The sequence below is a fragment of the Vanellus vanellus genome (genome assembly GCF_965231255.1).
Source record: "Vanellus vanellus genome assembly, chromosome: 5".
Lineage (NCBI taxonomy): Eukaryota > Metazoa > Chordata > Aves > Charadriiformes > Charadriidae > Vanellus > Vanellus vanellus.
The window spans coordinates 73546992-73560292 of record NC_138910.1 but is presented as its reverse complement, the minus strand read 5'-3'; the positions used below and the strand labels follow the sequence as shown (position 1 = coordinate 73560292).

Here is a 13301-nt window from a genome sequence, read left to right as displayed (position 1 = left end):
CTGCCATTTTAAGTATTCGTTGCTAGTCGTTATCAATTCCTTCGCACGCAGCCCCTACAGCAGAAGCGCCGTTTTCTCTGGAGCTGACATTAGCACTGTTTCACTGGGCTGGCAAAATGCAGTGAGCTAGCGCGTTCCCTGGGAGACTGGCTGTTTTCCATTTATTTCACTGCTCTGGAAACAGGCCTAGCTGTAATGGCCTAACATGTCTTAAAACAGGGAAATTACTAATTCAAGTCAGCGAGCATATTTTCATTTTAAAAGAGTAACAAATTAAATAAACTCCCCGCATTCTGCATTTGAGACCTCAGTGTTTCATCTGCTATAATCTAATTCACCCATTCATTTCCTGCACATTCATTTTATCCCATTATTTGAGACTTCCTTTGCTTTTAATCCTCTGTTTTGAAGAGACATAGAGTTACAGCAGAGAATAGAAGAGAGAGTAAACGGTAAACAAAAGAAGAAATATGCCGCAATACATCTTGATGTGCTCCTAATCAATCTGCTTATCACAGCCGAATCCTTAAAGTTACGTGTGCAAGTTTTCTGTCTCAAGTTGATTAAAAATTCTTTTAAAATGGGTGAAACAGGGCCATGGGTACAATCCACCAGGAACTTAAACCTTGCTTTCACCCCCCCCACCCCGATAGGAACGATGTTTGCACATAAAAAAACAACTGAAATGACCACAGAGGCCTAAAGACTTTTTGGGGTGGTTTTTAACTAATCGCACTCAAGCAATGGGATCTTACTTGGTGCTGAAATATTTACTCATCTAGTTGGGTATAAATTGCTCGGCAATCGAAAGGCGTGGTATGCCAGGAGAATCAATCAACCTTTCTCTTTCTGTACACTTAGATGAACCATAACCAGGAGTGCCTCTGGTTCACCTATGGCATCCTTCCTACTGCTCTCTCACCTGCCTTGGTTGGCTCCGATGTGTTTTGTCATGGGTCTTCACGGAGTTTCAGAGTTGGAAGGGACCTCTAGAGATCATCTAGTCCAACTCCCCTGCCAAAGCAGGATTGCCCAGAGCACATTACTCAGGACTGCATCCAGGCGGGTCTTGAAAATCTCCAGAGAAGGGGACTCCACAACCTCCTTGGTCAGCCTGTGCCAGTGCTCTGTCACCCTCACCGTAAAGAAGTTTTTCTGTGTATTTGAACGGAACTTCCTATGTTCTAACTTGTGCCCATTGCCCCTCGTCCTGTTACTTGGAACCATTGAAAAGAGCCTGGCTCCATCCTCCTTCAACCCACCCTTTAGATACTTGCACGCCATAATAAGGTCTCCCCTCAGCCTTCTCTTCTCCAGGCTAAATTGTGGTGTTTAGCTGTTGTCTCCCTTGAGAGCTGCCTGTTCGTGGGGACCGCTGGGAAAAATTGTTAACTTTTCTGTGTTTTCTAAAAGAACTTGATTGTTTGTCATCGTGTGGCACCCGCAGACCCCCTCTGAGCCTGTTCCGGGGGGACGTTAGATGAAATTTGAGCATCAGCATAGAGGAAACAGGAGGAGCAGAGGCTGAGCTGAAAAGTAGGATCCGAGGAATACTCACTAAGGTTTTGTGCATGGTACTGCATCCCTCTTGGAGTGCAAGCAATTCCCTTGCACTTTTGCTTGCGCTGAGGATGGCCAGAGAGGGAGTTAATGAAAACCAGCCGGTGTTCTGGATCTTCCCACTCTCGCTTAATTGCAGTAAATGTTCTGAGGGGCGTATGCATGCAGATATACATCAGGTCTGGCAACTGGAAACCGTTGACTGATATACTTCAGGCAACAATTTTTCCTTCATCTAATGCTGTAACTAGGTGCCTGGTTTGTAGCGCTCCTTCATCACCCGTATTTTTTTTATAATTTTGATGAAATTAACTTTGTTTTTGCCATGGATTCCAAAGGGACCTTCGGCAAGATACAGAAACCAGTTAAGAAAGCATTCCAAATCTATACATTTTTTCTGTATTGATGTTAACGTGCACACCCTTGTGTGCCCCCACCCCTAATAAACATGTTTCTAAAAAGCATAAAAAAAAAAAAAGCCCAAAACAGTTGAGTTTGGCAGCCTGTTTCTACACATTAAGAGGAGGAGCAGCACTGTAAGAAGAAGCAGAGTCAGCATCTGCAATGATCTCGTGCTTATGGATCACTCTATGCGATGGTCTTTTGTAGGATAATTTCAGCGGCAGCATGATGTTAGAGCGCGTCAATAACCCCGCCGTGAGTCAGCTCTGCTCGTTTATCACCATTCATGTGCTTTTTTTTTTTTTTTCCCTCCCCTTGCTGTTGTGTTGACTATTGGAAACACTTCAGGCTAAGACATTATTGGGACATTTCTGTCTATTGGCCTGTGCTGGGGGCTGCACTGCAAGCACGGATAAAGCACGCTGTAGAGACCGCCCCGGCACGGTGTTGCTGTGACCTGTGCTGAGTTCAGTAGGAGTGTGACCCCTTTCCCACCATGCGGGGATGGAGAAGAGTGTTCATCTGTCTTTTTCATGTTTTGTTTTGTTGTTTTGGGTTGTTTGTTGGTTTTTTTTTGGTTGTTTTTTTTTTTTTTTTCTGCAGCCCCACAAGAAAGGGCAAAGGCTGAACAGATAAGGGCCCCTTTGCCAAAGGAGAGGTCCTTCACAGACAAACGGTGGCACGGCAGCGTCTTGCTGTGGTTGACTGCTTGTGCTGTACTTGTTCTGTGGACATAGAATATTGTAGCCGCCTGGCCCTATCATCTGTTATTTTTTTTCCACCGTCACATTTTAAAAAAAACCTCCAAATAGCCCAACCCCACATTTTTGCTCTCCCACTCTCCACAAAAGTGTAAGCATAGTGTCTTTCACATTGGTTTCAATCATCTCCTTTAACAGAATGTATCAATAGTTTTATATAAGCGTTCAGGACTCCCTTGTGTTTGTTTTCCAATGAATGTATCCTATTGTTGTTAGAGCTTAATTGTTACATTCTCTTTAACCTGCAGGCTATGGTGAGCTGACTGCAGGATGCCAGCAGCTATTCAGCCTTAGGAAATGGCTCTGAAAATATCAATCACTTCTTTCTTGGCATGTACTAGACACAATGCAGGATATGTTTGCATTAGCAGTTGCCATATTGCATTCGGATCTGTGGTGATTAGATTTTCAGTAATAGGAGCAGGGCAAATGTATTATATAGTTATACAATTAAACATATTGTCAGACTGAGAGTGAAAGGATGTGGTAATGGAGAAACAGGGGATAAGCCAGGCTTTTCTTTGGAGAGGTCATGTTAGAGGCAGCAGGAAGTTTAAACAGAGTTTAAGGTGGTTGATTGAGGAAACACCCGGACGGAACAGTGGAAATCATGTGAGCAGAGGAGATTGCTTTGACTTGTTACAGGAGAGGGAATGATCAACTTGCATGTGAAGCACCAGCTGATAATTTGAGCTGGCTTAGGGTGGGCAGGGAGATGCCACAGGATCCGGAGTTGGAGTAGGTGAGAGGTGCTGAGCTGCAGAAGGCGAGAGAAATTGCATTTAGCTTTGAGAAAGAATAATGACCGAGAAGTGACTCCGTGTAGAGGAGATTTGGTCCCGATTTCACAGAATCACAGAATGGTCAGGGTTGGAAGGCACCTCTGGAGATCATCCAGTCCAAGCCCCCTGCCACAGCAGGGTCACCAGGATTTACCAGTTTCAGTGAAGCTGGCAAAAAACTGTTAAAATTTTTGGAGTCATTGTGACTGTGCAATGCCTCAGAGTTGTCAGCATTGTTTTCCTTTTTCCTTGTTTTCAATTCTTTCCTTTACCTCACTACTATCAAAAGCTCCTTGAAGTTAATGTAAAGACTTTGGTTGATTTTTAGTGGACTATGGATAAGCCTCTCCTCATGTCATGGCTGAATGCTGATTTCTGAGCTGTTCCAGTTCCAGGCAGCATTTATAATTGCATGTTGTTATTTGAAAAATAATGATTTTAATTACTTTCCAGAAAGGCTGATACAAAAATAATCTATATTGTTTTGCTTCTTTTAATTGGAGAACTTTTCCACACTGTAATGTGCCTGAGTAGGCCCATTCCATCATGTTCTCCATTTTATTTTCAAGTCACTCGAAGAGCTAATATGTCGTTATTGGGCTATTTTCCTTGATCTCCAGCCACAGCGATTTGTTTTTAAATAATGCTTGTCTTATTTTTCATAGCTGATGTGACTGATTCAGATTGGATTATTTCATTTGACCCAAACTAGAGCTGCGGTTCGAAGATCCAACCAATCTGTGGGCAGCCCTTTTTTTCTTTAATAGCAGACTAATTGGCAGACCAATTAATCTGCTCATCTGTGAAGAGAAAATTTATAGCAATAAGTAGTTCTATTTCCAGAAGTCATTCTCTAAAGTAACATTACAGTGGCCTTGTTTACTTCATGCCCTGCAACACGATCCAGTGCTTCAACTGTAGCACAGGTCAATTAGTGGACAAATTAAGCAATTATTAGCCACTAACAAGGGTGACTGGCATCATTACCCTTCCTGTTTACCAGCAAACTGTTATTTTAATACAAAGATCAACAAATAAATTAGGGCATCTGTTGTATTGCCATGTCTGCCTTGAAGTAAATGATATTAAATGGACTTTGGTTGCTGCCAAATTCTTAACCCTGGCCTAATGAGATACACTGATATGTCTCTTGCTGATTATAGAAGCTGTAAAATTTAGTTTGTATTGATTTATTAACAGGAGGAGCAAGTTCTCTGCGACGGTATTTTTTTTATTAGTCTGATATCTGTCTTTTTACTTTAAATGTTATTGATCCAGAGACTATTGGGTTCTTCTGAAAGACAAAGCTATTTGCTGATTGTTTGGATGCTTACAATAATTTTATGGTGAGGTTTGTATACATAGATGTATGCCTTCATCTGATGCTTCTCTTATGTTCCCTGGAACTGCCTTTAATTCCAGGTTAGACTTCTGTCTTAGTTATTTTTAACTCTTGCTTTGTATTTTTACCATGGGTTAAGCCTTTTTCAGATTTAATTAACCGTCTCCTAAATAATAAAATACAGTAAATTCCTTTAGATTGGGCGAACTTGGCCGCAGTACACCCTAATAGATTGTGGTACGTTGGGAAATGCCGGGTCTCATTTGCCACCAAGCTGCTGCGTGCCCAAGGTCGGTCTCTTCCCTTGAGCGTGGTGTGCCTGGTGCAGCAGTGAATCATGCAGAGCAGAGGCTCACCCATTACCCCTTTATACACAGATATCCGCGTCACAGCTCGTCCTTGGTTAGGGAATGCTAACTCCCTGCGTGAAGCTGAAAACCGTAGCTTCTAGTTGCCAAGATCCCTTTGCCAAGCTCTGCGAGTGAGGCTGCATCAATAACCGGAGCGAAATGAGCAGAACCTGGACAAGCCTCTTCCCTGGCACAGTTACAGCCAGGGCAAAGCTCCGAGAGTTTGAGCTCTTGTGTTACCTCCTGAATGAACAGCAGTTGTGTTGTCCCTGAGGTATTTGTGGTCCTCCCTGCCGCGTGAAGAGCTGTCAGAAGTACTTGCGTGGAGCACTGCAACATCTCACCGTTCCACCAAGGTCTTTGGGGAAGTGATGTTCGTGGACACAATGCAATATTTGTGCTGCTTTTATTGTGGCTGCTTTGAAAGATCATACCTGATCTAGGACAAAGTATATTCTGGACATACCGATTTCGGGGTAGTTAACTCTTCCAAGTATTTCAGAAAACACAAACTCATGTGATGTTTTGAGTCTAGTTGCAAGCTCTTCAAAACTGAAACCAGCATAGTGTCTATAGAAGCCATAGAATAAGTGCAGGATTGTATCCCTTTAAGTAGTTTTGAGCCCTCCAGGTGTGCGTACGGTGGATTGTGTTTAGACACTGCCAGAAAACAGTTAGAGCAGCAGTTTAACATAGCTAAGCCTTTCATGTTTGCATACAGTTAGGAAACCTGGTTATTCAGGATCCAACTGTGTCCCTGTCGTTTCTTCATGTTCTTGCTGTTGTATAATGAACAAAAGACACACCACCAGCCAAAAAGCAGATCGATGTTCAGTTTCCTTCATTGGGAGGAGGTAATTGCAGAAACATTTCCTGAGCAATGTAATTATGTATATGCTAATTTGCCTCAGAAACTCAGGTTCAGTCTCTTCTCAAGTGGAAGACCTGGTTACAGAAAGGGACTTTCTCTTCTGCAGGTTTAGTCACTAAGAGATGAAATAAAATGCCAATGTTTAGAGTCAATTATACCTTGATCATCATAGGCATTTCAGAAGCCTCGTTTTTCCCCGTGTGCCTCAGCAAATTAGAATTCATTCCAACAGCAGCATAGGTTCAGATTTGTTATTATTTGAAATATAAAATGGGCCTTGGGAAATAGGCTAAATGAAAAAGTTGTACAGTGTGAGATTTTGGTCCCATCTTTAATGTATGCTTCAGCCAAGCTATAAACAAGTGTGTTTAACCTAGCATCTACCTGGGGTTTAGTTTGGTTTTAAAGATTTTGATTGGATCACAAAAAATCAGGTCCAAAGTCAGACTTTTTGAAGTCAGCTAGTTAGCCCATGCCATCTCTTCTATGCGGAATTGTTGCTTGTTATATCTATTCCCTAAGGCTTTGCCCTGTCCAGCGATAAACGTTTCTCATGACGGGATTCCGCTCTTCCCCTGGAGAGACAATTCCACAGTCTAATAGAGCTCGCCATTAGTGAAATTTTACTGATGATCAGCCTTAATTTTTCTCTGCTTAATTTTATCCCGTTACTAGAGCGCAGTGATTGATTTATTCTGGGGAAATTCAGTAAATGGTTCCTGCTTCACAGGATGGACCTTACAATAAATAGCAAATTGTCATGACCTATCTGTGGGTGTCCTGAGATTACACAGGAACTCAATTTATCTTGACATTCATTCCCTGGAAGCTATTTCTGTCAGTACCAACTCAGTGGAGGAATAAGCAAGGAATTTAACTGCCAGACTGCCTGCCTCCTGCCCCAGCGCCAGCCTTGGAGCAAGGAGATGTTTAGTCGCTCGCCGAGCGCGGGGCTGGGAGGCAGGAGCTCCTGCGGGATCTGGTGCTGTGCCTGTGCCCAAAGGAAGGGCATTTAGGATCTGGTTCCCCTGTCGCTCGCCTTGGTTCCACATTAGAGGAGCTTCACTGATGAGGTGGAGTTACTCCTGGTTTTTATGGGTGTAAAGCAAGTGAAGGACCTGGCCTTATAAATTCCAGTCTACAAATCCCACAGGTTGCCTGTGCCTGGTACAGAGTTTATGTAACCCTCCCGGTTTTAGCGAGGCATTTTGTACCTCTTTATACAGGCAGATGATCTGAACTCTGTGTTCGTATGTCAAGGGTAGGTCTTGGCATACGCTCAAACAAATGTGAGGTGCCTCAGCTCAACAAATTGCCACTCATGAGCTGAGCTGCGGTATTTGCCCATGTATGCATGCTGGGTATGAAAGGTGCTAGGCTTAAACGAATTGGTTTTACTTCATTTCACCACTTAGGAGGAGAAACGTTTTGTAATTGTGGCTCAGCTGATAGGCAGTAACTTCTCCCTCTGTGGAAACTTGACTGTGTCTGGTAATGTAGCCATATTGTACTTGCATTATGAGGATGGACTAAGGTATTTATCCTTAAATGTCTTACTTCTGGAGTTTTTAGAAGGTGGCAGGTGCTACGTGATTGCAAGTGGTTTGTTCTGTTGGAAGCAGGAGCAGTACAGGAACCAAGAGGAATGATCATTCTGATATTTTATAGGTGAAATTTCAGATAGATATCTGGAAATCATTGATGTCATAAACCCCCTTCTTCAAAGTCTTCTTTCATTTTTCTCAGGCATAATTGATTTCCTTGTGAGCCAGCATCCCATTGCGAAAGTACTGAGAGATCATCTGGTCTTCAAGATTGCACCCATGCTCAATCCTGATGGAGTATACCTAGGAAATTACAGGTACGGTGCGGAGTAGGAATCTGTACACTGTTAAATGTGCTTTATACACCCCACGCGATTTTGTCACTGAATCTTATATGGCTTGTTTCAATTAATTCCTCTTAAACTGGAGGTCCTCATGTGGCCATATGCTTCCTGACGTTCCTGTCAAGGAAGGGGGCTCGATGGCAAATTTTCTTGCTTCAGGAGGTAAAGACCAACCAGGGTATCTGCTCTGCAAGCCTTCTTTAGGTGTGGGAGTTAAAGCCAGCTTAGAGTTAGACCTTAGCTGTGTTTTATAGATGCATTCATTATGCTGCTCATCAGCCTCTATGTAAATGTGTCAGTCAATCACAGTTCCCTTCAGCTACCCAGATCATCCATTAAAGTCACAGATTTCAGTCTATTATTATACTGTAGTAGATAGGCATACATGGAATGGAATAATCATTCCACCCTATGCTAATTTTGCTTCATTTTAGTATTTGAATTACTACTTTACCACCTCCTCTGTTGAAAACGTATTCAGATAATCTTTTGTTTTCCCTAAAATTGTTTGCTCTTAATGCGTTTATTTACAAAATAAATGTGCTGCTGGAGGTGATAATGAAAAGCAGTTGATTAGTTGATGATTTGTTTGTGGGGGCAATTACATGTACCACATAGTTCTCTGGAGAAGCCCCTGAGAAATGTAATATACTGTACGTGGTTTTGCTTACAGCGCAAGACTAAATAACACAATGCACTCTGTAGCCAGGTTACCTTGAGCTTTCTTCTAATTAGGTATTGCATTGCTAAGCAGAATAAGACTGGGTTATTATGTGGATGAGGAGACCACTGAGGAAGAAGCTAGAAGTTGCAGAAAATGGTGCTGCCGGCTGTTCTTTGTTTTGTTATGTTCTTCTTTGCCCTCCTGTGCTTTGCTCCTTACTAAACTGAAATAGCAGGGAATTGCGTGGGTGATTTCAACACTGCTTATATACATATTTTATAAGCGAAACTTCCGAGGACACATAACCTCCTTCCAGCTACGCTGATACTCCCTCAACTCTTGGCAAATCCAAAACCAGTTGCAGCAGTGGAGTCTGACAGCATTAGGAATTTATCATAAAGGTTATGTCACCTTAGAGGAGTAAAGCCCTAAAATGGCTCTAGAACCCGCTACTACATTGCTTCACTCTGTTCCAGGTGCCCTGCACGTAGGCAACTCCAGTTGCAATTAAGGAGCTTTTGTTTTCTCCAAAAAATTCACTTGCCCTTTGGGTTTTTCTCCTGCGCTATTATTTGTATTTTTTGAGAGACATGCAGCTTTACAGACATGCATATGGCTTACAACTTGAAAAGCCTTTTGGGAACCCAGGTATTATGAAAGGGCAAGTGAATTCCTTTGGAATTGCTGAGCCTGACGGTATGCTATTGTTTTAGCTTTTCATGATGCGCAGAAATTTCAAGCCTCCTGAACTTAAAGAGACTTTTAATGAGGTAGTTGGAAAAGCATTTGATTTTCTTGCAATTCTTCACTTTATTTACAAATGGCCTAATGTAACTAATAACTTAAAAATGAGGGTAATAAGCAAAATGCTACCTATTACCTTGAGAAGAATATTAGAAAGCCCGGTAATGTGCCGGTCTTGTAGTTAACTAGTGCTGAGTGAATAATTTACAGCAAACACTTTATTTCCTGCTCATACAAAATCCACAAGCCCATCACAATTTATTTGCCTGAATTTACTGGATGAATTTTAAAAAAAAAATCTCTAAGGATCAATTGCTAGCGTTTGAGAATTTAACTCCGAGGCTCCTCTGTGATTGGCTAGATAAGGCTGTTTCATCTCTTTTGGTCTTTGTACAGATTAGCACATAAATAGGACTTTCAGAAGTCTTCCACGTAGCGTGGTACAACACAGATCTGTTGGCTGGGGACAGTCCCCCTGCTTTTGCAAACAAGGTCTGGGGTGGCATATGCAGCAGGAGCAGTTTTAGGCATTTGAACTTCTACTTCCTGTTATCTCCCTCTTTCTCAAAGCAGCAGCTAGCGACTATTTCTTTGGTTCAGTGAAGGTTCACATTCAGAGCTATGCAAGCTAAGATAATGAAATGGGTAATTAAACCTCATGCTTGAGTTTGTAAATTGATCTCCTGCCAGTGTGGGAGAGATTTTTTTTTATTATTTTTTTTTTTTTACCCCACCAATACACAGCTTTGTACAAAGTATACTGTCGGATGCACTTCACTGTCCTCTGAAATCCCAGGTGCAGCGGGCACCATTAAAAGCCTGAAAATATCAGCAGCTCTCATAGAAGGGGTAGGACATACTAGTTCTCTCGTAATCAATCCAGGAGCTAACCACTCATTTACCCAGGACGATATGGTAACAGTTGGCTGATGGCATTTTCTTCATTGTGATTTTTGGGGATGCAGAACTTTCCCTCTGAGGGTTTGAGTCATGTGCTCCTCTCCGTAATCCTTGTTCCTTTGTTCTGAGTGCTCGTGAACCGAGGTTTAGGAGTTTAAGCCAAAACTGCAACAATAATGCCAGGAATTGTCTATTATCTATAAACTGTGGCTCATTCTCAAGAGAACGGACCAAATGGGTTGTGACTCTAAAGGGACTCTCTTGTGGTGAAATGTTCATAACCAGCAACAAGTGAGTTTAATATCACAGCCATAAAGCACAAGCGCTCGCGGCACAGGCACATCTGTGAGGAAGGTTGTTTATATGTTGCGTGTACGTTCAGGCGGCTCTAAAAGAAACGGTCATGGAAATGAACATCAATACCCACTGCATCAGCCTGCATGGAAACAGGGTGCTAGACTTTACTGATTTATTTAAGTATATGCTGATTTATTTAAGTATATACTGATTTATTTAAGTATAGAGTTTAAGAAGCGTATTTGTGGACCCGTACAGTTAGGAATGAAAGGACAAGGTGCCTTATGTGACTTAAAGGGGTGGTTAAGCGTCCCCTCTAATTTAGAATGTTTGGAAGGTCTATACACAATTGGTTAAAGTATTTTTTTAAAAATAAATGGACAAAAGTTGCAATTTGATTATAATCTTAGAACATAAATCTTTTAATAGAAAGTGAACTAGTATGGTTCTGTCTCTTAATAGCTATTACTTATGTACATAAGCCAGGAGAGTTTGTGAAATCACCTCTACTAGACTTTATTTCCAGTGAAATTTCTGACTGACTGTTTAGAAATCAGACCACTTGATTTTTACTTTCACTTGTTTCTTTCAGAAAAGAGCTGAGAAGTGACAAGTCATAGGCAAATCGCCCTGCGATAGATCAGAGTTGGCTGGGTACGAGTGTCGCAGAGGTTAGGCGCGGACGGGCGGATCCCTCAGAGTGCAAATTGCCCTGCAAGCCAAAGTACTGACTGGCTAATTGGGATCGCTCCTGCCAGCAGCGCTAGCTGTTGTCTGCTGGTTTGCAAGCATCATACCCTTCTGTGAAGATGACTACTACGCCGCACTCTGTCTTCAGCTAAAAAAACCCTCCATAGTCTTTTTCTTGCCACATGAGTGTACTCAACTCTTTCTAACACACAGGGTAATGATAGGAACCTGCTGTTTCGTGTGGTCAAGGATGTGGGGTCTCTCCCAAAGCAGGAAGACAGGCTTTCTTGAAGTCTTTAAAACCTGGTATCACTGTACTTCTAAGTGTAACCGGCTTTGCAGTCACAGTGCGTTAGAAAATGTTATGCCACATGGGCTTGTTAATTAAATTGCCCAGGAAGACGCCATTGGTTGACCTAGCTGAAATGGTGAGTCTTCAGCATCGTTTGCCCTCTATTCTGTAACTTGTCCTCAGCTCTCACCTGAATTGAAAGACCCCTTTTGCTGGGGATGGGGCAGGACTTGATCTTTAGCTTCATGAAAGAACGTGGCAAAAAATAAAAATATTTGTGACTTTCTCCGTAACACTAATCTCACCCTCTTTGATGGCTTAAACTGTGAAACAGTTTTAGGAAATAAAGAAAAACTAGCGCTGGGAAGAGAGATTTCTTCACTTTTCTCTCTCTGTTTGCAGTATAGCATTATCATCTTCTGAACCTATTACCATCCCCAGGGACGTGGGGTTAGACTAAGGGAAAAAAAAGAGTTCTTGATTTAAAAGTCGTGCATCCCCAGGCTTGGCCTGAACTTTCCTTTATCGAGAGCTTGTTCTTAAGCTGGCATTCTGCAGCTGAATGCTGAAATGTGTCCCTGCAGGCGAGATGACTGTACCACACCATCTTAGATTAGTTCCAATTTGTCAGCCTCACCTCCCGGAGATGAAACCCTATACTGGCACCGAAAGGGATGTGTTTCTTCGTCTGGGCAGCTCTTCACTGAGGTATCCCAGAAATGCCATGACAAGGCAGTTGAAATACCCTGACCGTTTTCTAAAGGCTTTGTTGCATGACCTGGTAAGGCTTCCCTTCCCGTTCCTCGTCATTTTTGTCTTGCCTTCAGTTAGTTAGCTGTGACAGTATCAGCCTTCAGTAAATTAAAGCCATGAATTAGCTGAAATGTTCTGAACTGTCATCACTATGGTATCCTTCTAGCTTGATTTTAGGGACTGCAAGAATTTCTATGAATGGGGAGAAGAGAGCACACACTGATTCTAATCCTTTCTATCGTACACTGTCAGGTACAATATTTTTGAAGCCAACACAACTTTTACTGCTTGCTTGTGTGAGAGGTTAACAAAGCAATTTGTCGGACGGAAAGGTGGCTAGTTATGCCCAGACTGGAAAGCCAAATTTGCCATAAACAGTGTCAGAGTGCATACTGCAGTGAAAGCTCTGTTGGGATGAAATGTTTTGGACAAATGGTTTGGACAATTTTTTCCCCAGAAACGTAGTTTTGTAAGGACTGAAATGGTTTGTGGAAGTGAGTTGAATTTGGCAAATTGTTTCAAGTGAAAAAGGGGAGCTGGGAAGGCTTGAGAAAGATTTAAAATGATTCATATCAGCATTTTATAAAGGATATTCTTCTCTTGGTTTTGTTTGTTAGTGGCATGATTTGTTAAAAAAAGACCTTTTTAAAGATCCCTTTTGAAGAGTCTGAAATACAAACAGAAAACTAGGCTTTGGACCAGATGAAATATTTCAGATTTATCCAGAGTAGATTTTTGTCAACTTTATTTCTGTGACTGTAGAAATAGTCAAAAGTTTAATTTTCGTGTTCACATGTAGTTTATAAAGGGTCTTTTGACAGTAAAAGCATATGCGGACTTTATCCAAATTCTTTTAGCTCTAAATCAGAGCTAAATCTAAATTGTGACACTGAGGAGCGCCGATTTTGGTCTTGGATAATATCACTTTGGGGGATACTCCTATAGCTGCACACATACAGGAGTATATGTACGTTCACAGTGACGGGATATGTTACGTGGTTCTTA

At 41.9% G+C, this 13301-nt stretch overlaps 1 protein-coding gene across 1 annotated transcript in view; it reads left to right on the top strand.

Annotated features, from left to right (window-relative positions):
- The window catches only part of LOC309672808 (BEN domain-containing protein 5), a gene marked incomplete at both ends in the record, with an annotated part of 984871 nt that overhangs the window by 770331 nt on the left and 201239 nt on the right, over nucleotides 1-13301 (top strand). Inside the window, one exon of the mRNA XM_082484407.1 lies at nucleotides 7815-7929. Within this exon, the coding sequence (XP_082340533.1) occupies nucleotides 7815-7929 (115 nt within the window). The remainder of the gene's footprint in view (nucleotides 1-7814; nucleotides 7930-13301) is intronic.